Source organism: Apodemus sylvaticus, chromosome 11 (genome assembly GCF_947179515.1).
Source record: "Apodemus sylvaticus chromosome 11, mApoSyl1.1, whole genome shotgun sequence".
In the NCBI taxonomy this organism is placed as follows: Eukaryota; Metazoa; Chordata; class Mammalia; order Rodentia; family Muridae; genus Apodemus; species Apodemus sylvaticus.
The window spans coordinates 11,161,189-11,186,861 of NC_067482.1; the positions used below are offsets into that span (position 1 = coordinate 11,161,189).

General features: G+C 41.0%; 1 protein-coding gene across 2 annotated transcripts in view; it reads right to left on the reverse strand.

Annotated features, from left to right (window-relative positions):
* The window catches only part of Cfap299 (cilia and flagella associated protein 299), a 531,465-nt gene that overhangs the window by 13,119 nt on the left and 492,673 nt on the right, over positions 1-25,673 (reverse strand). For both annotated transcript variants that reach the window (XM_052198692.1, XM_052198691.1), the window contains one exon: positions 3,337-3,466. In XM_052198692.1, the coding sequence (XP_052054652.1) occupies positions 3,337-3,466 (130 nt within the window). The remainder of the gene's footprint in view (positions 1-3,336; positions 3,467-25,673) is intronic.

A 25,673-nucleotide genomic window follows, 5' to 3' on the forward strand; every position in this document is an offset into this window, starting at 1 on the left:
AATATAATACACGCTCGCCATGGTAAGACTTGAAGCAAACTGTCTCCTGTTCCTACTTTTCAAAACTAGAAGAACAAAGTGCTCTCCCCCTCCCCGTTTGCTCAGATAATGCAGAGGGGTGAGCACAAAGGGCTCGCACTCAGCCCCTCTAAGATAATATACTGGAAACATTTCGGTGGGTGTGAATCACTCAGACAAGCATTCTTCACTCAAAAATAGAAACTTGTCTTATTTGTTCCAGATGTTATACAGCTGCAGGGAGGTTAGAGCCAGTGGTCCTGTTTTCAATGCAACCAATCTCTTAACTGCATTTGGAATTTCTTAACCCATGAACTCGTGTTGCTTGTTCTGAGACCTGCATGGTTTTCTTTTTCTGACCGCTTCCATTTACAAACAACTGTGTTTCGTGGGAACTACACTTTAGAATTAATGAGGCTACATCTGTTGTGCAAAGGAAGCACATCCTGTTTACCACTGGTCCCACCTTTCATTGATTGCGACCTCTTTAATTTGAGGCATCAAGTACTTCAGAGACAGGACAAGAAGGAAAAGAACAGGCGGGATGGACCATGGTCTCAGGACGCTCCTCTGTGCCTGATCTGTCCGAGTCACAAAATGTTTGCTTTTGCAAAAATTAAATTGAAGTAAAACGATTATGAGAAATACTAAATATAAAAATATGATTCTTATAATTCCTTGTTATTAAAACATACACTTTATCATATTTCTTAGTTCCTTGGTAGGTTTATAAGAGTTGTTACGCTGGGCTCACCAAACATCGGGGCACTTTGAAATAGCGGATACAAATTATGTAGGGGACATGCCTGCGAATTTAATGCCCAGCATTTAAACTTAAAGTTTGTGTCCTCCTCCCTGTATTTGGGAAGAGGGTGCCAGATCTCTTGGGTCTCTGCTTTTCCAGGGAGAGGCTTCTTGAATTATGGGTCATGGGCAAGCTGTGGAGTCACCATGGAAGGTTGCTCTTGGGCTCAGTTGAGGCTGAGCCAGGCTGGTGCATCTGAGAGGCTCTAGAAATGCATGGAGCAAAGCAAAGCCACATGAGCCCCTCACATCTGCCTGCAGTGTGAGCAGGCGAAGGTGCCGTGAGTCTCTCAGGGCAGGGCCCTCAAGTCAATAGTGTCCTACAAGTTGGTTTCTTGACATTGAAGCCACTGTTTAATTCTAGAAAGTGAGTGTGGCATTAGTTATATCTTTCTTCTGCAATCTAAACTTTTAACATGAAAAATTATTCAGATTATTCAAAGTCCATACATTTTTTTCATGTGCATATCCTTAAAATACACCACTAACTAAAACAGAGCCCCAAAGTAGGTCAAATAGGTTAAGTACTATACTGTTCAAACTTATTTGGACATCTTTTCTACAAAATCTTAGTGAAGATGTTAATAATTTGAGGTTTTCCTTAAATATACATCCTAGCTTTTAAGAGAAAACCATTGTAAATGCCATTTAGTCGGCTTTCTGAACTAACTCGGTCATATCACATTTCAGCATTTTACAAAAGAGATCCTGCTACAGAGTCAGCCCTTTACAGACGTGCCAACTCTCAGATGTCCCTGCTCAGTGTGGCCCCAGAGTTCCCAGGTCCTGCTTTCACCAAGGACAGACTTGTGATAAAGGAAGGAGTAGCATTTCCTCTAAGGACACAGCACTGGACAGCTGTTCCTTAGCGCCTTATCCGCGATCCACTTTATCCTTTCCTGGTCCCAGAGCCCATGTTTTTACTTGGGTGCATGGGCACCTAAAGAAAAACAATGCCACTCCCCAGACTTTCAGACATTCAGACAAGTCACATCCAGTCACACACGAGCCATGGGACATGAGAGGATTTATGTGCACAAGTTTCTGGGAAGTTTTCTTCACAGGCAGTGGCGCATTACTTCTAAACAGCTTTAAGTCTCACGAGGTGGCCTGCGCTGCCCATGCCTGGAGACCACGTGGGCTCCACAACAGCTCACACTGGTCCTGCTTCCGGCAGCCTTGGATGCCACTCTCTAGGCTGACATGCAGGAGGGAAGCAGCTTCTGTTCAGCTGAAGTCTGCTCCTTCATTTGAATGTGATCGGGATCAGCACTATTTCTTTGTACAACTTCATTTATTCATTCTTTGGACCCGTAGTTATTGAGCAAGTTGCAAATGATATAATCTCTATTAAGTCAAAATAAATGAGGTGTTGGCTTTGTAACTCGAAAAACTTAAAGAAAAGATTTAAATCATGACCTTCGAAACTTTGCCTCTCTCCCATGCATATTACATAATTCTTGTGCTTTTCATTCTTGTCTTTGGATTTTAGATTTTAGATTTTAGAGATTTTGTAATATGAATGAACAGTACCAACAACAAAGCCAAGTCAAAAACAAAAGCAAAAATAGGAAAAAAAACCACAAAAGCTAATCAACACCCAAACAACTCTAGCATGCAACAATGTTACTCAAAGTTATAATTCCTAGACATAAAAGTGATAACCAAAATGGGATTTTAGCTTTTGAAAGTACATAAGACCTTAATAGTGGTCCTTGATGAAATTAAAGGTATCAAAAGGCATGTCCTTAAAATATTTTAATGAAATATTTTCTAAAGTAAAGCTTAACAGGTGTATTTATTTTTCAGTTGCTGTTGGGCTTGTGGCGGAGTCTGTCTTTGGGCTAGAGTTCACTGTGTACCTCAAGCTGGCCTTACTTCATAGAAATCCTCTGCTTCAGTCTCTGGGTTGCTGAGATTATGGGTGAAATCCACCTTTATGGGATTTGTAGCCACATTTTTCAATATTAGTCATATATAGAGAAGGGTAAGAATTCTGGCTACAAATAAAAGATAAAACTCCTTCTCCACTAATATTGTTCCTCCAATGGAAAGACCTGACTCCTCAAGGGTCAGAGCAGACTGTCTGCCTGCTCTCTAGTCTGATTCTGATCTCAGCAGAGAGAAATCTTCTCACTTGAAGGTCTGTTTCAGTCCTGCCTAAGCTTCTTTCTATAATCTATCAAACTTTGCAGGAATGCTTGCCTGCACTCCTGCCCCCTCTCCCTCCCTCCTCCTTCCTTCCCTCCCCTTCCCTCCTTCCCTCCCCCTCTCTCCTTCCCTCCCCCTTATCTCCCTCTCTCCTTCCTACTTTCTCCTCTATTCCCTTCTCTTTCTCATCTCTTTTCTTTCTCTTTGAATGTCCACGTGCCAAAGTAGCTTTTCACCTCAAAGCTATAAAACAAACATAAAACTTCTAAGCCATAAGAATATTAAACATTTAAGCAGTTTTTTTTTGACTAGGTAGAAATGCAGCACATTTTAAAGAGGTATATAAGTATAAATCATAATTACCTTCGGGTCCACATTGAGAATTTTTCTGTCCCTCTTATATTTAAAAAGTAAGCCTTCAGGATTGTCAGCAATCACTTGATAATTTGGACTTGAATTGCAAACAGCAATATGACTGTCCCAGTTGTAAAAGCTATAAAAATAAACATTTATAAGTAATTAGGATGTTTAACACATTAAAATGACAGGCACTTCAGAAAATACTTGGGGTGGTTTGTTGTCCAGGAGAATAACCAGGAAGAACACATCTGAGATTTGAATTCTAGCAGAGAGATTATTCGGGGTTATTCTCCAATCATTTGGATATGTACTTAGAATGATTTTTACATGATTTCCGGGTTTGGACACTGTAATATTTAGGACTTCTTCCAGTACTATACTCACAGGAAGTCAAGGAGAAAATTGATGCAATTTAAGATTATTTGTTCCTCTGCAGACTCTTTAGGGTATAAAGAGACTGTTTAGGGGAAGGGAGGGCAGCTAAGCCACCTCTTTCCATTCAACACAAGTTTACATTGATTTATTTCTTCCAGGATCTCTATTTTAATTCGTTTCCCAGGGAGTGGAGGGACTTACATTTGAGTGGTCATCGTAGGACAGACATGCTTTGATGTATTCTAAGAGGGTATCCATATGAAGTTGCTCTCATTTCAGAGGCCAGGAGGCAAGGCAAAGTGACTCACATAGCCAAGGTCTTGAAAGTCATGTGTCATATGGACAATATTTCCACTCAAGATTGGATGTTTTAAAGCATGCATGTGCTCTTTCAGCTTTTCAACTACTCTAGCATTTTATCTTTGAAAACATTCTATGGAGTTCTCCTAGATTTTCCCATGGGTTGCCTTTACTTGTCCAAGCTGAATACATGCGACCCATCGAACTGCAAGACTGAGTACATGTTCTTTAATGTGTCTCATTCCTTAACAAGATATTTCTAATGTCATACTTGCTTTTAAAATTGCAAGTATCAAGGTAAGTGATTACACACACACACACACACACACACACATTATAGATCTATTTATCTTGTAAGTATTTGCAGTATGTGTTTTTAATGAAAACAAGATTTATTTTGTGTGAGTCCAGGTACAAGTGTGGGCCAGAGCTGTAGTTACAGGTAGCTGTGGCCCATCTGACTGGGTGTTGGGAAGAGAAATGGGATTCTCTAGAAAAGCGCTACATGTTCTTTACTGGTGAACAATCTCTACAGCTATTGTCATGTGCATTTGTATTAGTTTTCCCCAAATTATACCTCTGGATTGTTTGGCCCATTACTGTCTTTTGCTTCTGAAAGATATTATTCCATTGATTATGTTTTTTGTGAACTGCTACATAGTTTACGTGGCTTCAGTCTCCCCCATCACCTTTGTGTTACTGTCAGAAAACACAGTAAGTTACTGTGGTAGTCTGAATGAAAAAGACCCCCATAAACTCAGGGACTGTCATGATTAGAGGTGTGGCCTGGTTGGAGTAGGTGTGGCCTTGTGGGAGTCGGTGTGGCCTTGCGGGAGAAAGTGGGTCACTGGGGATGAGTTTTGCGTGGTCTTCAAATGCTCCTGCCAAGCCCACAATCCCTTTCTCTTCCTGCTGCCTGAAGATCTAGAAGTAAAATTCTAAACGACTTCTCTAACACCATGTCTGTCTGCATGCCGCCATGCTTCCAGACATGGTGACGATGTACTAACCCGATGAACTGTAAGCCAGCCCCAATCAAATGTTCTCCTTTATAGGAGTTGCCATGGTCTCGTCACAGCAATAGAAACCCTAACTCAGACACCTCCCAACAGGCAGAACTGGTTGCACAGATCGTGTGCTTTTATAACTGGGAATGTAGCTCTTGGTGAGCGTGGCTATTTTTTTCCGAGGCCGAGTGAGAAAATGGGGGCTTGCCACCACCACCCTGCTTTAGTAAGTTCTTCAGAAAGTGGCAGAAGGATCTTGTTGGAGACTAATATATGGACTTGGGCATCCCACCTCTTTGCCCAGCCTTCAGCTCATACTCTAGAATGCCCCTAAAATGATAGGCTCAGACTCTAGAGCACCAGAGCAGCAGGGCGAAGGCTGAGTTCTAGGGACTTAGTGACAGAGGCACAGCGAAGTCTTGGAATCTCATTTGACTCTGCATCCTTCCAAGCTAGGTTTTCTAATTCAGTTTCAGCCGAAGAAAGAAGATAGTTTGACCTCATCTTATTGACTTTCGGTTACAAGATCGCTAGATTAGAATGGGGGACATGATGTGACTTTCAGCTTGACATATGTGTCTAAATAATTATTTATGAGATATAAAGATATAGATAATCCCAGCATGCCGCCTGAGTCATAACTGTGCTCACGGTGCCACAGTTCATATCGTGCATTCCTATCTTGTTGCTCAGATTTCGGGTTAAGCCTTATGGAAACCCAGTCAGATTTTATTAAAAATACTCTTCATATAAAAATTGTATTTGTGTAGTGCATGATGCTTGTGATGAAAGCCTTGTTTGTCGATACTTTTTCTTCCTAAGTGGCTTCATCTTTCTGCCAATTCTCATAGCTAATGCTTTGCTTTTAATAAACAGAATTACTTAACAACAGCTGCTGGATCCTGCTGTAAGCCTACTGAATTATCACAAATTTTCACCAAACCCCAGGAAGCAGGGATACAATCCGCCACCTGTATGTGTAGCACTGACAAGAAAATGGCACCCGCCGGGTTTTAAAAGTCCACCTGTGGCTCACAGGCCCCACTTCCTCCCCTGCGCAGGCGTCACACTTTGTGAAGTTCTTCTACAGAGGATAGGCAGTTCCTAACGTCCGGATGTTTAACTTCTTCATGGGCAACACCCCAGTTTATAATCCATTTCTTCCTGGCTGTGCAGCCACGTGACAGAGATTTAGCCAATGGGACATGCGCAGACGTCACGTTTGGCACTTTTCATCAGTGCCCGTACAAACGTCCACGGTTTTCTCTCCTTCCAACCAGTTGACAGGGAGATGACGGGAGGCTGGAGCTGAAGATGTGTAGAGTTTTATGAAACACTAGGACTAAAGAATTGAGCTGCCTGGGAAGATACTAACACAAATGGTTTAGCATGGCCTCTATGGTTGTAAAAAACAAAAGAAATGAAATCATAGGTAGTTTGTGGCGCCAACATCAATGTGGGTACTTGTTTAGCCTTATTTGTCAACTCATTCCTCCTCCCCGCAGTGACCTGCCACGCTTCTTTTCTCTTAAGAGATTTAAAAGTGATAATGAGTATTGATGAACTTTTCATGTTCTGCTCATACCAATAAAACCATGTGTTCATTCCAAATGTGTACAATATTTAATGCGTGACAAATTGAACTTGATGCCATCGTGGATATTACAAAAATAAGAATTCAACTAGTTTTCCTTCCTAGTTTTATTGATAATTTGAGGTTCACTGTGTAGTCTCTTGCTCCCTGATTTTGAGCTCTATCACCAGTACATCTAATCTTTTCTGCCATCAACAATGTCTGCTGGAGAAACAAGCATGGATTACTTGGATGAATGGCTTTGATGGGAAGAAATGAAATTCCAGGTTATTCTGTGAAGTTTTATAGATTATCATTTCTCTATGCATTATTATTACAAACTGTTTACAGTACTTGTTACATCTCCAATATGATATATATTATTTAAGGGTATATATATTCTTATATGAATATTTATTTTGCATACAGTATTCTGAAATAAGTTTATTAGTTCTATTTTTCCCTCACTTGATTTGTTGGGTCCCTGATGACGGATATTTTGCCAATGATAGGACATCCTTATTTCAAAAGTAAGACTCCTCAAGTTTTCAAATGTTCACGAGTCAACAAGAAATCTAGAAAAATAATTATGTAAGGTAAATGGTACAAATTTATAGCTAAAATAATAAAGAATTAAATTTTATTGAATGATTTTCAAGTTTTTCTGATTTTTATGTTTAATGTGTCTTTGCAACAGACTTAACATTTTTATTTGCAAATATATACTATAAAATTTGTTTTATTTTAAATTTAAACAAATCATATCATTTATTTTAAATTATAAACTATACATTTCTCCCCACTCTCTCCTCCCTTTTATCCCTCCCAAGTTCACTCCCCCCTCTCTCCCTCTTAAACTCATGGCTTCTTTTTCCTCTTAGTATTATTGTTACATATGTTGCACATTTATAAATGCATCTATAAACACAACCTGATGAGTTAATTTTGTGTTGCTTGTGTGTATATGTTTTAGGGATGACTACTTGGTAGTAGATAACCAATTAGGGGGCCTCATCCTTAGGAAAGACCAATCAGACAACTCTCATTTTGAAAAATGATTTTAATATCATTAATATTGTTCTTATCCTTAGATATAAAACATTACTTTTTTCCTGATGAATAATTTAAGTTCATTTATTATCTTATAAAATTCTGAAGTAAAAATATTTGCAATTGTTTTAGACATCTGGTATCATCCCATCTCTTGGGAGAAAAAAAACGGTATGTGTTTAGATGTTGAAAATAAAGGAGATAAGAAAATTGAAAACAACCCCCAGATATTTTTAGGTTCTTACAGTTTTAAATTAAACATCAGATAAATAAGCACCCACATCATGGCTCAGAACTGTAGCTCTAGCTTCAGGTCTCCCATGCTATCTTCGGGCCACCATGGACATCAGGCAGACACATAGTGCATGACCCTCATGGAGGCAAAACACCAACACAATAGACAAATATAGACTAAACCGAACTAAAAGACCCTATAACAACAGTAATTAGTACATAGGACGTTCCTATCGGGTCCTGTAGTTAATGTGTCTCTACTGGAATAGAAAAGTTGTCTTGTGGCTACAGTGATTTTATATGTGTTCCCAGGCCTATGTGTTCTTTCTGATCATAGACACAGCCCTCAGTAGTCAACCATGAGCTTAGCCCTCATGTGTCCTGGTCCTGGGGCCAAGTTAAAATAATTTAATTAAGTGTCGAATAGGTTAGATCCTTATCTGCTCTGTGATTAAATGCAACATTGAAGTAGATTAAATATACAGTTAATTGCCAGACTTAACAGAATTTTGCAACTTATATACTCTAGGGTCTACTGGACAATTAAGGAGGAGGATCACCTATGGATAAAGGAAGAATAAAAAATAGAGGAGAAAGAGTCCTTACCCAGCACTAGTTAACAGCAGACATGTGAGAACAGCATGAAGGATTTGTAGAAGAGGCAAGAGAGAAAGTATTCTTCATGGCCAAATTCGGGGGTTAGGAGGGTTTGTGGGGAAAGTACGGCTTACGGTTAGTATTACAATTCACATGCCAGGCTGTTAAGGTGAACAGCCATTTTACACTAAAAGACCATGTGGACAGGCATGCACACGTGAAACATGGTAACACAGTTAGGACCACTGAGCTTTAGTTATCTGGGCCATGTTAAGATGATAAAAAGTTAAAGATAATTCTCAGGGATAGAGCACAGCAGTCTTTCCATGACACAGGAGACATGTGTCTCCTGAAAATAGGCCTATTTTCAGATGACAGCACGGAAAAGGCTTGTAGAGATGAAACAGCTTGCTCAAGGTGTAGATTTGGAAAGAGGATTTAGAAGTAGTGTGGATAATTACACTGAGCGCTGGCTGGCCAGGACCGGTTCAGGCAATCCTGAATTATACACAAAACTGAGATCAAACGCCTGGATCTCGAGAGGATCCTCACCAGGCTCATGGACGGACACACTGCCTAAGTGAGGGACAAGGGCGGGAGTGCACATTCACTTTGATATTTCCATCTGAGTCTCTGAGGGGTGGAGAGCATTTGCTTGGATATAGAACACAGAAGCAGGAGCTGATTGTAGAAGGAGCCGTTTCAGCTCACTTCTGAACAGACTGAACTTTGAAATCCCTGGAAAACACCCAAGCAAATGAAGGCAGGGAGCTTGGCTTTTGTTGTTTCCTCTTCTCGTTTCTGCCACTTCCTCCAAGCTAACACCTGGCACACTATAGATTCCAAATGTGCATTAATTGCACACACACACACAGTGTATGAGTTTTGGAAGCTTTAAGAAGTGTCTGTGATGAAATAACACATATGAAGCATCTGCGGTATCAACATGCCTATCTAAACTCAAAAGTGGGGGTGGCAAGCTGAAATATGCAGCAAAGGATGAAATTTGAGAACATAAACTTTATACAGAATAAAGAGGAAGCAGAATAATAAAATGTAGCAATTTGAGGCAGAAATAACCCGAAATCAAGAACCATTATAGATACCTTACAGAAAGAAGAAAGAGAGGAGAAGAGAGGTGGGGAGGCAGGAAAAATGTGAGGGAGGGAGAAAGGAAGGGAGGAAGGGAGGAAGGGAGGAAGGGAGGAAGGGAGGAAGATTTATCAAACAAGGACAATAGAGAAGGTGGAGGTCTCAGTCTGGTAGAGTACTTGCCTATCCTACTGAGTCTCCAGCACCACAGAACCAAACAAAAACCAAACAAACACATCAACATATACAATTGTGAGAAATGATTTATCAGTTAGATGAAGTATGAACAGTCAGTAAAATTGGCAGTTTGAGGGAGATAACAGGGAGATCATTTGCGATGATGTAATGGGGGAGAAGCCAGCTAATAGTGAATTAAGAGGAGGATGGGAAAGATTAGCGAAGAAGACTCATTTCTTAAGAACATGTATGAAAGAACTAAGAAAATAAGGATAACACTTCACAGTGATATGAAAACTAATGAATGGATTTGTTTTAATATGGAATCATCCTGACTATGGTTCCATGACAGAAAAAAAAAAAAGACTCAAAAGAAACTAGGCATCTAAAAGACAATGACCATGAAAAAGTACTTGCCCTAGAAAAAGTTATAGGAATATATAACCTTATATTTAAAAGTACTATGGCATTTTTTTTAAAAAAGTTTTGTTCTTTTATTTGATATAATTACCTCATCTCTCTTTTCCCTTTGCCCTCTTGGAGGCGATTATAGAAATCCACAACTAATCAAAATTTAGATTGTGAAATCTGGTCTGAATGGATATGGCCACAAAATACTCCCAAACCCACAGCTCCAGGAACATTTCAGAAGACGTAGCAAAAAGACAGTAAGAGCCACAAGACAGGGGAGTTTGCTGTTGAGGTTGTCCTAGTAATGTCAGAAGCTATGCCATCACAACATACATAGAATTATGATCAGAACATTGTTTAATTTTATTTCCGTCCTCACTACATAGATGAAAGAGCTGGAGATGAAAGAGGATAACTAAAATTCCAAATACCTCGTGTTCCCTAGAAAAGCCTCAAATGCAGACTGTCGATCCTAAGCCAGGCGCCCCCTTTCCTTGTCATTCTTTGGTTACTTAGTTGGTCCTTCGGCATTTGTTTCTTTTACCTTATGGGGTTCACAGGTCAACATTGTTCTTCTGACTCATGAAACACTTGCCAGTAACTGCAAGGTTCTCTGTCCATTGACTACCTTTACACTGAAAATACCAGCTGTAGATTGATTCAAATATCTCCCATCCCTGTGCAATTACCATTAAATTTTCCACCACAACACTTCGCAGAATTAAAAAAAGAAAAACAACAATCTTCAACTACACATGAAACAATCCTGAATAATAACGGAGCTTCTGGAACTAATCAGCATCCCAGCACTCAAGTTATACTATAGATCTATAGCAAGAAAAATAATTAGCGCTGGCATGAGATAGACAACTTGATCAATGGAATTAAAGGTCTCACATATGTTCACACATCTATGGATACCCCCCCTCTTTTTTTTTAACAAAGAAGCCAAAATGCACAGTAGAGACAAATGGCACATGTCAAATTGGATGGCTGCATATGGAAGAATCCAAATAGACCCATCCTTGTTACCCTGCACAAAAATCAACTCCAAATAAGTCAAGGACCTCAACATAAAACCAGATACACTAAACCCCATAGAAGAGAAAATGAAGGATATCCTGGAACTCAGCACAGAGGAAAAGACTTCCTGAACAAGCACAGGTACTAAGATCAGCAATTCATAAATGGGGCCTCATGAAACTGAAAAGCTTCTGTGTGTTAAGAAACAGCATCATTTGGACAGAGCAGAAGCCTATAGAATGGGAAAATATCCTTATCAAGCATTTAACTGACAGAGGGTTAGTACTTAGAATATATAAATAATTAAAGAAACTGAAGCTCAAAAAAAAATGAGGACAAGAACTAAGCAGAAAGTTCTCAAAGATGAAAAATAAATGCCTGAGAAACATTTAAAGAAACGTCCAACATTCTTATCTATTAGGGAAATGCAAATTAAGAATAGTTTTTTATTCCACCGTACACTATCAGAATGACTACGATCAACCAAACAAATGACAGATCATGGTTATGAGGACAAAGAGTAAGGGGAAGGACCATCCATCACTGGTGAGAGTAAACTTGTATAGTCACTATAAAACCTGGAAAGTTTCTGTAAGACAAAGGACACTATGAATTGGACAAAGCAGTAGCCTACAGAACGGGAAAAGATTTTTACAAACTCCACTTCTGACAGGGGACTAATATTCAAAGTATATAACTAACTCAAGAAACTAGATGCTAAAAAACCAAAATAGCCATATTAAAAATGGATAACCAATCCAAACCTAGAATTCTCAATAAAGGAATTTCAAATGGCTGAGAAACACTTTAAAAACTGTTCAGTGTCCTTAGCTATCAGGGATATGCAAATCAAAGCTACTTTGAGATTCCATCTTACCCCTGTCAGAATGGTCAGGGTCAATAACACAAGTGACAGCGCATGCTGGTGAGAGCACAGAGCACTGGAACACTCCTCCACTGCTTGTAGCAGTGCAAACTCTTACAGCCACTATGGAAATCATCAATATGGTGGGTCCTCAGAAAATTGGGAATGCATCTACCTCAAGACCCAGCTATACTATTCTTGGGCAGATACTAAAGGACTCTGATCCTACCATGAGGATGCTTACTCAACCATGCTCACTGAGGCTTTAATCACAATTGCCAGAAACTGGAAACAACCTAGATGTCCCTTAACAGAAGAATGGATAGAGATAATATAGTACACTTAACACAGTGGGCATTACTTGGCTCCTAAAAACACGACATCATGGAGTTTGCATGCAAGTGGATAGGACTAAGAACAAAAATCAGCCTGACTGAGGTAACCCAGACCCAGAAAGAATGACATACTATGTCCTCACTTATAAGAGAAGATTAGCCATTAGGAGAGTGCTAACCAAGCTACAATCCATACACCAGGGAAGTTAGCAGATAAGAAGGGCCCAGTGGAGACACATGGATCTCTCTGACAGGAGAAATAGAATCGACTTTTTTAATAGGGCAGACTGGGGGTGTGTGTGGTTGGGAACAGGAGCAAGGGTGGGATCAGATGGGGGGAGAGATGGAATGGAGGTAGAGAATTTGGGGAAAAACAGCTATAATGGGGGGGGGGGATTTTGGGAGTGGTATGCCAAGCTAGTGCGGTGGAAACTTCCTGGAATCTATGAAGGTGATCCTAATGAGGACTCATGGGGATATTGAGTCTCAAGTGGCCACCTCTGTAGCCAGGTGAAAGTTCCAGTGCTGGGACTAGGGTACATCCAATTGAGTTGTTGGTTTAGGGATTCCATGGAAATCCCCAAACAACCCAGGCTGTTGCTGAGACAAAATCCTGCTTTCCAAAACCTGACAACAGATGTTGGGGTCCTGGTGGGGTGGGGAAGGGAGGGTGTGGGGAGAGCATTGCCTAGGAGGAGTAGATCTGGAGCCTACATGAGGCCTTCACCTGTATGTTCTAGCCTGTTTGGTGTGGGAAGGTACTCTGTAGGCTACTGTAAAAGAAACATGGACATGAATCCACCCACAAACCCTTTTACCTAGTATCTGTCCTGCCTGCAAAATATGTAGCGCAATGGTGGCACAGAATACATGGGAGTCGCCATCTAGTGTCTGATTTGACTTAAGGTCCACTCCATGGGAAGGACCCCATACCTGACGTTGCTTGAGTAATCAAAAAACAGAGACTAGATAGCCCAGAGACCTAGAGTAAAACCAAACACTAATGGTTTTAAAACATTAATAAAATAATTCCTAATGATTCTGCTATACTCAAAGATCAGTGCCTTACCCAGTCATCAACAGAGAAGCTTCTTCTAGTAGCAGATGGGAGCAGATTCAGAGACACACAACTAGACATTAGTTGAGAGAAAGTGGAAAGTTACAGGTGTCTTCATCAAAGCCCAGGGAATCCCACCAAGAATAAAAGGCTCTCTGAATCAAATAAGCAAGGTGCATATAAACTCACAGACTCTAAAACACCAAGTTCAGGGTCTACCCAGGTCTGCATCAGGGCCTCTATGTACATATTATAGGCATTAGCATAGCATTTTTATGGGACCCCTGACTGTGAAAACGAGTGGGTCTCTGATTCTATTACCAGCTCCCCTTTCCTCTTGTTGGGTTGCCTTATCCAGCTTTGATATGATAGGTTTTGTTTCATCTTATATTTTATTTTGTCATTTAGTTGTTATTTTTTAGAAGCCTTTTCTTTTATGAGAGACAGAAAGGGAGTGGATCTGGAGCCTAGGGGAGGAACTGGGAGGAGTAGAGGGGGGGAAACTATAATTCAAATATGTTATATAAGAAAATAATGTATTTTCAATAAAAGGAAAAAATAAAACGAATGAGAAAATCTATATGGAAAATTATTTCTATGGATGTTGCAAGATATTTCCTATCCAGTCACACTGAGGCAGTGAGAGGCCAGTGATTGGAGGGGAGAGAGGAGGAGGAGCTAAGGAGGGAGAGAGACTCCGTGGACCACAGGAGCAGAGAAAGGGAGGCGTGGCTATCCAGATGGCTTCAGACGTATTTCTGGTGTTTTGGAGAGGTTAGAAATATTGGGATAAGACTTTATCATTGTAAATTGGCATTATGAAATTGGGAGTTTCTTATACATAAATATATTTGGTTAACTATTCAAGTTAAGAGTCATGGTTTACCGGATACTTGGAAGGAGTGGGTGCTGGGCAGAATTGTGGGACTCCCACTGTTTACAGAGTCTATGGTGGAGAGGAAACACAGCTGGATGCTGTGAGGGCAAGCTAGAAGAGATTCACTCAGTGGCGACAGTGAGAGGTGTCCAGAGAGACCGGCCAGGACATGGTAAAAATGCCTGGCGGGGTGGTACTCTTTCTTAAATATTTCCCACTACATATGGAAGCTTCCTAAAATATATATGAATACAAAAGGAATCTGTGGAATAATCACATAAAAGGGGTGACCATACCCCAACTAGATATCTTATGTCACCAGGTAAAACCTACAGTGTCAGAAATAAATCACATCTCATTGAGTTGTTGACCAAAAGGTCCCCATGGAAACTTTAAACACCACAGACCACGGACAAGAGTTGTGGTTGCTTTTCCTATTGAAGACAATTCTTATCTCTGCATGTGTCCTGTCTGGACAGTCCACCTACCCAAGGCTGGCCTTGACTTTTTCTTAAGTTTATTTTATTCACCATTATTGATTGTATGATTGTGCATGTATGTTCATTGTACACTCCATAAGAGTACAAGTGTCAGTCATAGCAGGCTCCTTTGTGTTTTAGTACTCTCCTGCCTTTACACAGGGTCTAAGGAATGAAATTCAAGTTGTCAGCAATACACAGCAAGTGCCTTTACCTGCTGAGCCGTCGCGTTGCCCTAAAATTGTTTTTGTTTGTTTCTCTGTTTTTTTTTTTTTTAATTAATGAGTGTAGTTATACCGGGCTTTTGTAAGTGAGTTGGCATAAAATATGTATGATGTCTTTTTGACAAGTCAATTGGCAAGATAATGAACGTTCTTGCAAAATTATCTGTTTATCATTTGTTATACATGATGAATCCTGATATCAGGGGAGATATTTTGATGACAGCACAGAGAAGCCCAGTTTTGGGTCACCAAGGATATCCACATCACCTCATTTGCCTTCATTTTGTTTCCTTTCTTCAAATGCCATATTTGGGGAGTGTCAGTAAAGATTCTCAGAATCTTCACATACAAATAAGTTAAAAATAGATCTACAGTGTGATTAAGCATTCCAACTTCATATATATACACCCCCATACAAATTCCTTGAATGTAAGTAAAAAATGGTGGAAATTTTGCTTTGCCTTAAAAGAAGGAAATACTTGTAACTTGTGACAATATGATGTTGGGCATTAAATGCATCAACCCAGAAATACAAACACTTGTATGATCTCATATGTATGTGGATTCTGAAATGTTCTGCCTTACGGAGAGAGTAGAGTGATGGTTTCCGTGGAGAAGATAGAAGTGCAGATAAACCAAGAACTCACAAGGATCAAAACTCTAAGGTCTGGAGAACATAGTATGCTGTGGTGTCTGCAGGTAACAAGACTGTATAGAGCTTTTCCGTGCTCTTGTCACAAGAGTGAAAAAGGAGAGGAAGACACAGAGGTATCTATATGAGGTGATGGGTTCTTAATTGGCTTGATTGTGGTGATTATTTCAGTGTATGAACATATCTCATAGTGAACATCTAAACTAAACATGATTGTATAATGCATAAAAGTCAGAAGATTATTTTTTATTCCTCCTGGGGATATTTAAATGTCACATTACCTTCTCTTTTTCCCTCTCTGTGTGGACAGCCTGTAAGCTGGGTAACCTTATAATTTTATTGCCCAAACTAGGATCTTTTGTGAGACTGAAATGACCTGTATGAATAGTGGTTCCAAGAGTGTGAGGGTAAGCCCAGAGACTATCCCAGACCAAATAGTGATGTGTGGCCTCCACACCTACAAACCATCTCAACATTGTTGATTTAGAGTTGATTTATTCAATAGTTATGAAAACTACTTCCAAACCTTTGCCATAGATTTGCCAAAATATGATAAAGATGTTTAAACAATGTTAAAATGTGTTTTCTTTTGGCTAATCCTTTTTATTTTATTTTATTGCTGTGGAAAAATTATATTACATAGAATTGCAGTTGTGGTACAGAGACATAAAATTTAACCTAGAATAATAAATATTCCAGCTCTCCCTCCCTGTTTTAAAAATAATATCATGGTAGTAAAATATTTTATTATAAAACTTTTCTGAAATATCATATTCCATGAAAAAATATTTTTTGATCAATCATTTTTCTTGGTATGAACACGAAATTTAAAGTTTAGTGCTCTTATATATATAGAGTTAGCTTGGTTCCTACTTATGGCTATATATTGTGTCTTTAATTTCAATAAACTGTTTAATATGTGCATATTCTGGTTTGTAAATTATAGATTATTGGAAAAATCCACTCTAAATATTAGAAGAATAACAATGAACATAAAAATGTCCAGGGTTCAACACTCTCAGAGGGGCAGTTTACTTTAATCAATGACATTTTGAGCACCTAGTCCTTGGCAGGAACGGCCCTGGCTTCAGAGTGGTAAGAGCCGAACAGTTCTTATTCAAGGAGTTCACACTCCGTGAAGGAGTAAAAAGAGGAACGAGTTAAGATTATACTATAGTGCGAAAGAATTGTGTCAGTTACTCGTAGAGCACAACAGTTAAAACTGATACTTTCTGGTCAAGATCTGTTACTAATGGAATTTGTTTTTGCTGAAAATCCTCAGAAACCTACATTTTAGACAGAAAGGACAGTGAAAGTTAGGTAAGGTAAGACCTGGGAAATGCACATCTCTAAGCACTGTCCATTTATGGGAGCAGTACACTCCGGGATGAGCTAGAAGGTAGTCGCCTGCGAGTGGAGTCAAGAGCAAAATCTAGCTTCCTCCTGCTGCGACAGAATTTTGACTGGGAGTGTCTTGCTCTTGGTGTGCTCAGAATGAAGACAAAAGGGAAATCTAGTGGGCTGGCGTGTCTTTCATTTTTTAAGGCAGATTAAACAGGAGGAAGACTTCATTGCTGGAAGCCACCATTCCAAATTCTCTTCCAGGTAAACTGACAGGCAGACATTTCTGGCTTACTCACCATGTTGTGCACTTTGAACAAAAAGGGTGGTGCTAGCAGATGCAGGATGTTGAGGAAGAGGGAGTGGAGTATGACCAGGGAAATGACATGTGACAATTGTAGGCCTCAAGAATAAAGAATAATGCACCCTAAGTTATAGGTTTCTTAGGCCACCTCTACAGTTTTCCCTTCTTGAGAAAGCTAGATATTCTCATGAGGAATTCTGTAATGTCCTCCACACTCCTCCTTTTTGAGCTGACTTCCTCACTAGGACTCTAGATCTGTGGTTGGACATCTGGAATGTTCTCTTGCTATCTCCAAACACAGAGGAAAAGAAGAATGGAAACAGAAGACATTTCCCTTGCCAGGCTTCCTCATAGCTGGGCTGCAGACTTAGGAGTTATGAAAGATCTTTCAATGGTGCCACTGGAAAGTGTCAGGAACATCCTGGATTACTTCCCAGTTGCAATCAGGGATTGAGAACTGCAAGTTCAACAGAGTGCCAGTCCCTAGTTCTATAATAATAGAGTTATGTGGCCATTTATGGTCAAAATACTACGGCAGAAGGCTTGCTTGGAGCAGAACCCTGGAGGAGGGCCGCGCCAGGATGAGCAGGCGCCAGAGACAGTCAGATGCAGTGTGGTACCCAGCAGGATCATGTATGTAAGCATTTGGCCGGTGAGGATGGTGCCCTTTTAGGAAGGCCGTATACCCTTCTGGGAGGAGGAGCCTTGGTAGTGGAAGTGAAGCACCCTGGGCAAAACTTGATGTTTTATGACCACTTCCCATATACCTTTTTCTTCTTGACTCCAGAAATCATGTGACCAGCTAGCTCCGCTCCAGCTGCCACGCCCTCCCTGACATTGTGACAGTAAACTGCTCTTAAACGTTAAAGTATGATAAACTCTTCCTACTTGAATTGCTTTGTCGGTGAATTCTATCCCAGTACAGGGACGTGCTCAGGGTGCCTTATCTCATCATCATTCTGAAACTGCTACAGACTGCTAATAGCAATTTACAAGAAACTCCAACTTATAAACTTTAATGTCTATGAAGGGCGCGCAAGGCAAGATGTGTAAACATGTGTGGGTGTGTTATAGTTATTATTTACAGAAGCAAATATCAAAGATACAGAAGAGGCTAGATGCTAAAGCTAGGAGTGGGCTGGCCTGTGGTTTTAAGACGCATGCTGTTTTCTTGCCGGCCTTTGCTAATCACTAATGCTTATCAGTGTCACCAAACTGCCTCAAAAATTCTGCTTTCTCATGGAAGCTATAAACATATTTATCTCAGAGGAAGCCATTGGGGAAAGAGAACAGGTGGATAATCCAAAATGAAAGGTCTTGCTTGAGGCAATTGTCCCTTCACTGTTGAGAAGGCAGTCGTAGAAAGCCCATATTTCAGCCCAGGGAGGATGAGGTGACCTGTTTTGAAATCGAGGCTCAATTTACTACATGTGTTAGAGCAAGATTTGAAATTTTTAAAATCTGCTCTCTGCATCACAGTAGCTGAGCATGAGCTTGAGCTATTAAATTTAACTTAGATTTCCTTGCTAGCTCAGAGTAGTGAGTACATACTCACTTTTTGTCTTTCAAAGCCCCATCTGACTTTGCATAGATCTCTAGCACAGTATAGATAGATACTGGAGAATAAATTCTTATAAGAACGATTGCTCCTGCTAGGCCTCGTGGCTGAGTGAGACAGTGCTTTCCCTTTTGTAGAGCATCTACAAATGCACAACATCCTCATGACAGTTGGTTAAGTGTTTAGGTTAAATTTCAAGGCAGAAGTCCTTATACGGACGCTATATAGTCTCTCCAGCCAGCCTCAGGACCAATTTACAAGTTCCAATAATGAGGAGGTTGAACCAAGAAAGGCTACCTGGAGGATCTTTGGTTTCAAGTCCTCCCCTGGCCCTTATTTTCCTGCATGGTAAGAAGAATGTGTTATGTAGGTCATTTAGCTTAGAGCAGAGGGGAGCTGAGGGAAGTGTCATAGAAATTGCATCCATACATTCCCTCATCCATTCATTTCCTTTTTGCCCTTTTACATCAGTGGAGAAGGGTACACATTATACTTTAGCAACAGTGTTAGGTGTGTGTAATCAACTGGGAGATTAAGGTGTACTCACAGCCTTGTGAATTCACTGTCTCACAGGAGTAAAGAGACAAATCAGACAATAGAAGCACCCCCGGAGTTCAGTGGAAAGGTGAAGAAGAAAATCTTACCAAGACTGAGGGAAGGGAGGGGTTTCTTCGGAGGAGAAATGCTGGAGCTGATAAGTTAGCTGTCAAAATGATGGGCTTAGAGGTGAAAACCACATTTTGATGTAGTTAAGGCACAAGGAATCTGCTGAAGAGCTGATTCCTCCACCATGGAGGGTGGGTGGCTAACGACTCAGTATCAGTGAAGAAAATAGGAGCAAGTACGTACGTAAGAGCGTGATTGGATGTAAATCTGGACAGCCTTTTCAACAGTGCAGTCTTTACTCTGAGGCTATGGGGACATCTGAGGTTATCGATGTGGGAAGAACAGGACTAGAAGCACACTTTAGCAAGACCAGACCAGCAGTGGGTAGAGGGCTGATTTAGGGTTCCTAGGCTTGGAAGGCAGGAGACTGACCAGTTTAGAAACTGTTTTAGTAACTCAGTCTAGATTTGTGGGCACATTCTGGGTTACAGCATTAGAGTGAAGGTACTTTGGGGCGTAATGATGACAGAAGATAGGGAGTTGTTGGTAATAAGTTTTGTAGGTAATATTCAGGCTCCTGGCTTTGATGGATTAGATGGTGAGGGTTCTACCTCTAGTCAGGAGGTTAGTGGGAACACATTTTTTCTATGCCTCTGGTTTCTTTAAAGGGGAAGTTTTCTGAAGGTATAGTACAGATCAAGACTGGACCACTAAATATATATCAGGGGATATCAACTTTTATATGTGTAAGTGACCTGGAGTAACAGTTTTATGAGTCAGCCAACATGGAAATAAAGGGGTAAGAAAAGATGGAGATCCATTGAATCTCCACTGCAAATACAAAGCAAGAAAGAGAAAGTGACAGCGCACTAGGGTGTGGGGCCACGGTATGATCACATAAACTACCATAAACAAGAGAAGACAACAGCCAGGGAAATGGTACACAAATGGATTTAAAATGTATGCTGTTGATAGCTTTAAGACATGGGGACCATAGGACTTCAGGACTTCATTCCCTCCCTCAACTGGAAGGAATTTACTTCTGCTCACAGTCTAAGAGATCTGATGAGCTGGTTTCTCCTGCAGGCCCCTGGAAGAGGAGGTAGTTCTGTTGACCTGTCAGACTTCAGAGATATTGAACAGAGATCTGGGTTATACTAAGTAGGGCCTCTGAGATACAGAACTGTGTCGTGATTAGTGGGTGTCATTTTCAGTGGTGGATTGGGTGATTGCTTGTCACTCAGCAATAGATACCTAACAAATAAGGCATAGCAGAGGCTCCTGGAGGACCTAGGGAGGCATGTTGAAGAGAAAGCGAGCATGCTGGGATGGATGGGATGCTGGGATGGATGGGATGCTGGGATGGATGGGATGCTGGGATGGATGGGATGCTGGGATGGATGGGATGCTGGGATGGATGGGATGCTGGGATGGATGGGATGCTGGGATGGATGGGATGCTGGGATGGTTGGGATGCTGGGATGGATGGGATGCTGGGATGGATGGGATGCTGGGATGGATGGGATGCTGGGATGGATGGGATGCTGGGATGGATGGGATGCTGGGATGGATGGGATGCTGGGATGGATGGGATGCTGGGATGGATGGGATGCTGGGATGGATGGGATGCTGGGATGGATGGGATGCTGGGATGGATGGGATGCTGGGATGGATGGGATGCTGGGATGGATGGGATGCTGGGATGGATGGGATGCTGGGATGGATGGGATGCTGGGATGGACTGGAGGCATGGTATTTATTTTGAATATTGAAAGGAATGTGGCCTTGGTTTGTACTAAAGTTCGAGAAATCAAGAGCAGGCGTTATAATTATAATGTAACCTGGGAGAAATAACAAAAAGACAATAAAACAACAGGGGCTGAGGTAGTAAGAATCAATATGGTAAGAAAAACAACCGTAGGCCAAGAAAAAAGCTGGAAGCTGCACGGCCTTTGACCTCTCATTGGACAATTCTCCATTTGTGTACAAGATATGGAAAATTATCTTTAAAAACTCTCCATCTGTTTGAATTGCACGGAGATGAGCCAAGGAAACACATAGTGGCTAGCTCTGAACCAGCACTGAACTGGAAGCAGCTGCGTTTGCAGTGCATTGGTGACACTCGAAGGGGGAAAATACTAGAGTTAAAACTTCTGTCTATCTGACCTTTTGAAACTAGCGTATCTCCTTCTAAAGGTGCTCTTCATCCACATAAACAACTATTCACTGTCTGAGATATATATATATCAGACACACTGTCTGACACACACACACACACACACACACACACACACACGGTCTCCCATTTCTCTTTATTTTTTCCCACTATATATGCACATGTCAAACATTCCCTCCCCAGCTTTTCAACGCCTCTTGACTTGTGAGTATTTGTCTCTGCTAGCCTTTATTGCCCATTCCACAATGTCTTCTTACCAAGTTACATCCTACTTGGCTGTTTTCGGTGGTCTGTGGACCAGCCATTGTACCAGTCACTGGTGCTGCTGTGAGTGGTGTGGCCGGGCACCCCTCTGCAGCATCAGCTTCACTTTCGCTCTTTTCCCTTCCATCTCCTTTCTATTTCAGTCTTTCACTGCATCACTAGGAGCTTAGACTTCGGACACAGACACACGCACACGTAAGAACCCGTCTCCCCTTTCCTTTGTGTGTTTCACCCATCTCTATAATTGCAGGGCACATGCTCTGTCCCTTGGAACAAAAGCCATCTTGAGGGAGTGCTGCAGAAGCACTAACCAAAGGATAGACTCATCTATTTACTGGATCTGAAACCCAGCGCCATCTTTGGTGGGACACAAGCATGAGACACACAGTTGAGTGTGAATGGCAACTGTCATTATAATTGGGTACAAACCTTGAATCAAAACATATCGTTTTACCCATAAGGAGCTGCTAATGTGGGCTTTTAATACACCTTACAACTTGACACTGATGATGGAACTTTACAGATGACCGCGAAGGAAGGCAGGCAGAGGAAGACCAAGAGCAGATGGGCATTATCCCAGCTCCACAGGAAACCAAAGGGAAATTTACTATGTTTGATGAGTACAGCGTATTGCTTTGGAAAAGTATTTGATGATAAACATAAAATGCTTTATAAATTAAAACAATGAAAAATTTTAAAGAGAAAGGTAAAACTTCATAACAACCAAACCATTTTTGCCAAGAGTAGTTGTAAGTAAAAGACAAGTAATAAGTGGACATTTATGCATAATATATATGTGTGTGTGTGTGTGTGTATGTGTGTATCTCTGTGTGTATGCCCAAAGATGATATCTATATTTATATTTACATTTATATTTATATTATCTTAAGATATTTGTAAAACTTTTTATATTTTTATTTTGTTTATGTCTTGAACATTTCCATCCTTTGAACATTTGAAGATCTTGAGTTGGGACGGCAGGAATGAGTCAATGTTTTCTTTCATTCTTCATATTCTCCTGTAGTTACCATAGTTTCCTCAAGACTCACAACTCTCAGGAAACAGAACTGTCATCAGCTATATAGAAAACTCAGGCAGGGCTGTCTCAGAGAAAGAGCAAGGGCGGGCGTGGTTACAGACATGTGCGGTTTAAAGGGTCTGTGAAAGGGGAAGGCCACGGTGGGCACTGGGCACAGGCATGAATCCAGAGGTGTCAGTTTCGATCCAGAAAGCATGCCTCTTTTTAACTGAAGAAAAAAGAAACTTGCTTTCTTGTGTCTTGATGTATCACTCTAAATTTGAAATGCTTTGTACGTTTATATGAAAAATCTTAAAATGTAAATGGTGGATACTTCAGCACCTCTTAAGGCAGTAAGGACTGATATGAACTCTCTCTGTAAGCATTGCTCTCTCTCTCTCTCTCTCTCTCTCTCTGTGTGTGTGTGTGTGTGTGTGTGTGTGTGCAGCTGTGCATGCACATACCTGTGTTTGTGAAAGCCATAGCAGGATATCTTCTTCTCTGTCTCCAAGCCTTGTTGCCTTGAGACAAGATCTCTTAGTGAACTTGAAGCTTGCCATTTTGGCTAGGTTTCCTGGCCAGTGAACTCTCAATATCTGCTGGTTTCCACTGTGGTACAAATGTGTGTGTGTGTGTGTGTGTGTGTGTGTGTAGGCATGGCTGACCTCTGTGGGTGCTGGAGATCTGAACTCAGGTCCCCATACTTGAACAGCTAGTGTCCTTAGTGCATGAGCTCTCTGAGTCCCCAGGGCACCATCTTTAAAGACAATATAAAATCATACTTGTGCTTTCTTTAGTTATAATAAAAATAACTTGTGCTGTTGCTTAAATACATGTTTCCTTACCTTTACAAGTATTAATTTGCGAGTAAAAGTTTAAGTGTTCCTATCAACTGTACATCTTAGGAAACGATGCAGACTTCATATATGTAGGAAGCAATAAACACGACTATTCCTAAAATCAATGGACGGAGCAAGAGCATCGGCGAGAACAGCAGTGCCGATTGTGTGCACAGCTCCATGCTATGGCCTAAAGCAAGCCCTGGGTCTTCTCTGGTGCAGACACCTGAGTGTCCCATCTCACCTTTAATGATGGTTGGTTTGAGAAACGTGGGTCTTAGATTTAGAGCCCTGTCCTCCACCACCCTAACATCCACAGCTGCCTGCTCACCAGCTCAGCACTGCTGTCAATCGCTCCCACTCTGTCTCTTGGTCGCCATGTCTGCTGCTGCCCGCATCCAGCCTCAGCAGCAGTGTTTATTTCTCTCCTCACCTCCAGATTTCTATCTGTGGGACCCACCTTGTACACAGCCCTCAGGGATGTTTCTCACATATAAATCCAGCCATCTTACTCCTTGAAGCAAATCCCTTTCACCTGTAGCACGCATCGCAGGCTTGCCATTTAGCTTACACGGCCTTCCTGTCTTCTCGCTCCAAGGTTAAAATTTATGCTGTAGCCACCGCAAACTGCTAATATTTTCTCTTTTATGAAGCATGCTGTTTTTCAGGTTTAGGTTGCTGTTCATGCCGCTTTTTCCGCCTAAACACCACGCCCCTGTCTTCCGTGCCTGGAAATGCCTATGCATTCTTTATAAATTAGCTTGGCTAATCTGGGAACTCTGGCCTGTCCCCACAGCAATTCCATGTTCTTCTTCACACTTGCAAACAACCTGGGTATATCTATCACATTGAATCTTCTAATCAGCTTATAATTGTCTAAGTATTACTTTCTTCAAAGTAAGGTACTCCTTAAGGGAGGGAGTCTTCTTGTCTCTCTGATCACTTAAAGCTGTGCTTAAGAAACAGTACAGTCCGGTTTTCTGGAGTCTAACTTCTTGAGTTCTTTATATATATTGGATATTAGCCCTCTATCTGATGTAGGATTGGTGAAGATCTTTTCCCAATTTGTTGGTTGCCGATCTGTCCTCTTGATGGTGTCCTTTGCCTTACAGAAACTCTGTAACCTTATGAGGTCCCATTTGTCAATTCTTGCTCTTAGAGCATACGCTATTGGTGTTCTGTTCAGAAACCGAAGTTAGACTCCAGAAAACCGAACAACCCTATTAAAAAATGGGGTACAGAGTTAAACAAAGAATTCTCACCTGAAGAACTTCGGATGGCGGAGAAGCATCTTAAAAAATGCTCCACTTCATTAGTCATTAGGGAAATGCAAATCAAAACAACCCTAAGATTTCATCTTACACCAGTCAGAATGGCTAAGATTAAAAATTCAGGAGACAGCAGGTGTTGGAGAGGGTGCGAAGAAAGAGGAACACTCCTCCACTGCTGGTGGGGCTGCAAATTGGTACAACCACTCTGGAAAGCAGTCTGGCGGTTCCTCCGAAAACTGGGCACCTCACTTCCAGAAGATCCTGCTATACCACTCCTGGGCATATACCCAGAGGATTCCCCACCATGTAATAAGGATACATGCTCTACTATGTTCATAGCAGCCCTATTTATAATTGCCAGATGCTGGAAAGAACCCAGGTATCCCTCAACAGAAGAGTGGATACAAAAAATGTGGTATATCTACACAATGGAGTACTATTCAGCCATTAGAAACAATGAATTCATGAAATTCTTAGGCAAATGGATGGAGCTAGAGAACATCATACTAAGTGAGGTAACCCAGACTCAAAAGGTGAATCATGGTATGCACTCACTAATAAGTGGTTATTAACCTAGAAAACTGGAATACCCAAAACATAATCCACACATCAAATGAGATACAAGAAGAAAGCAG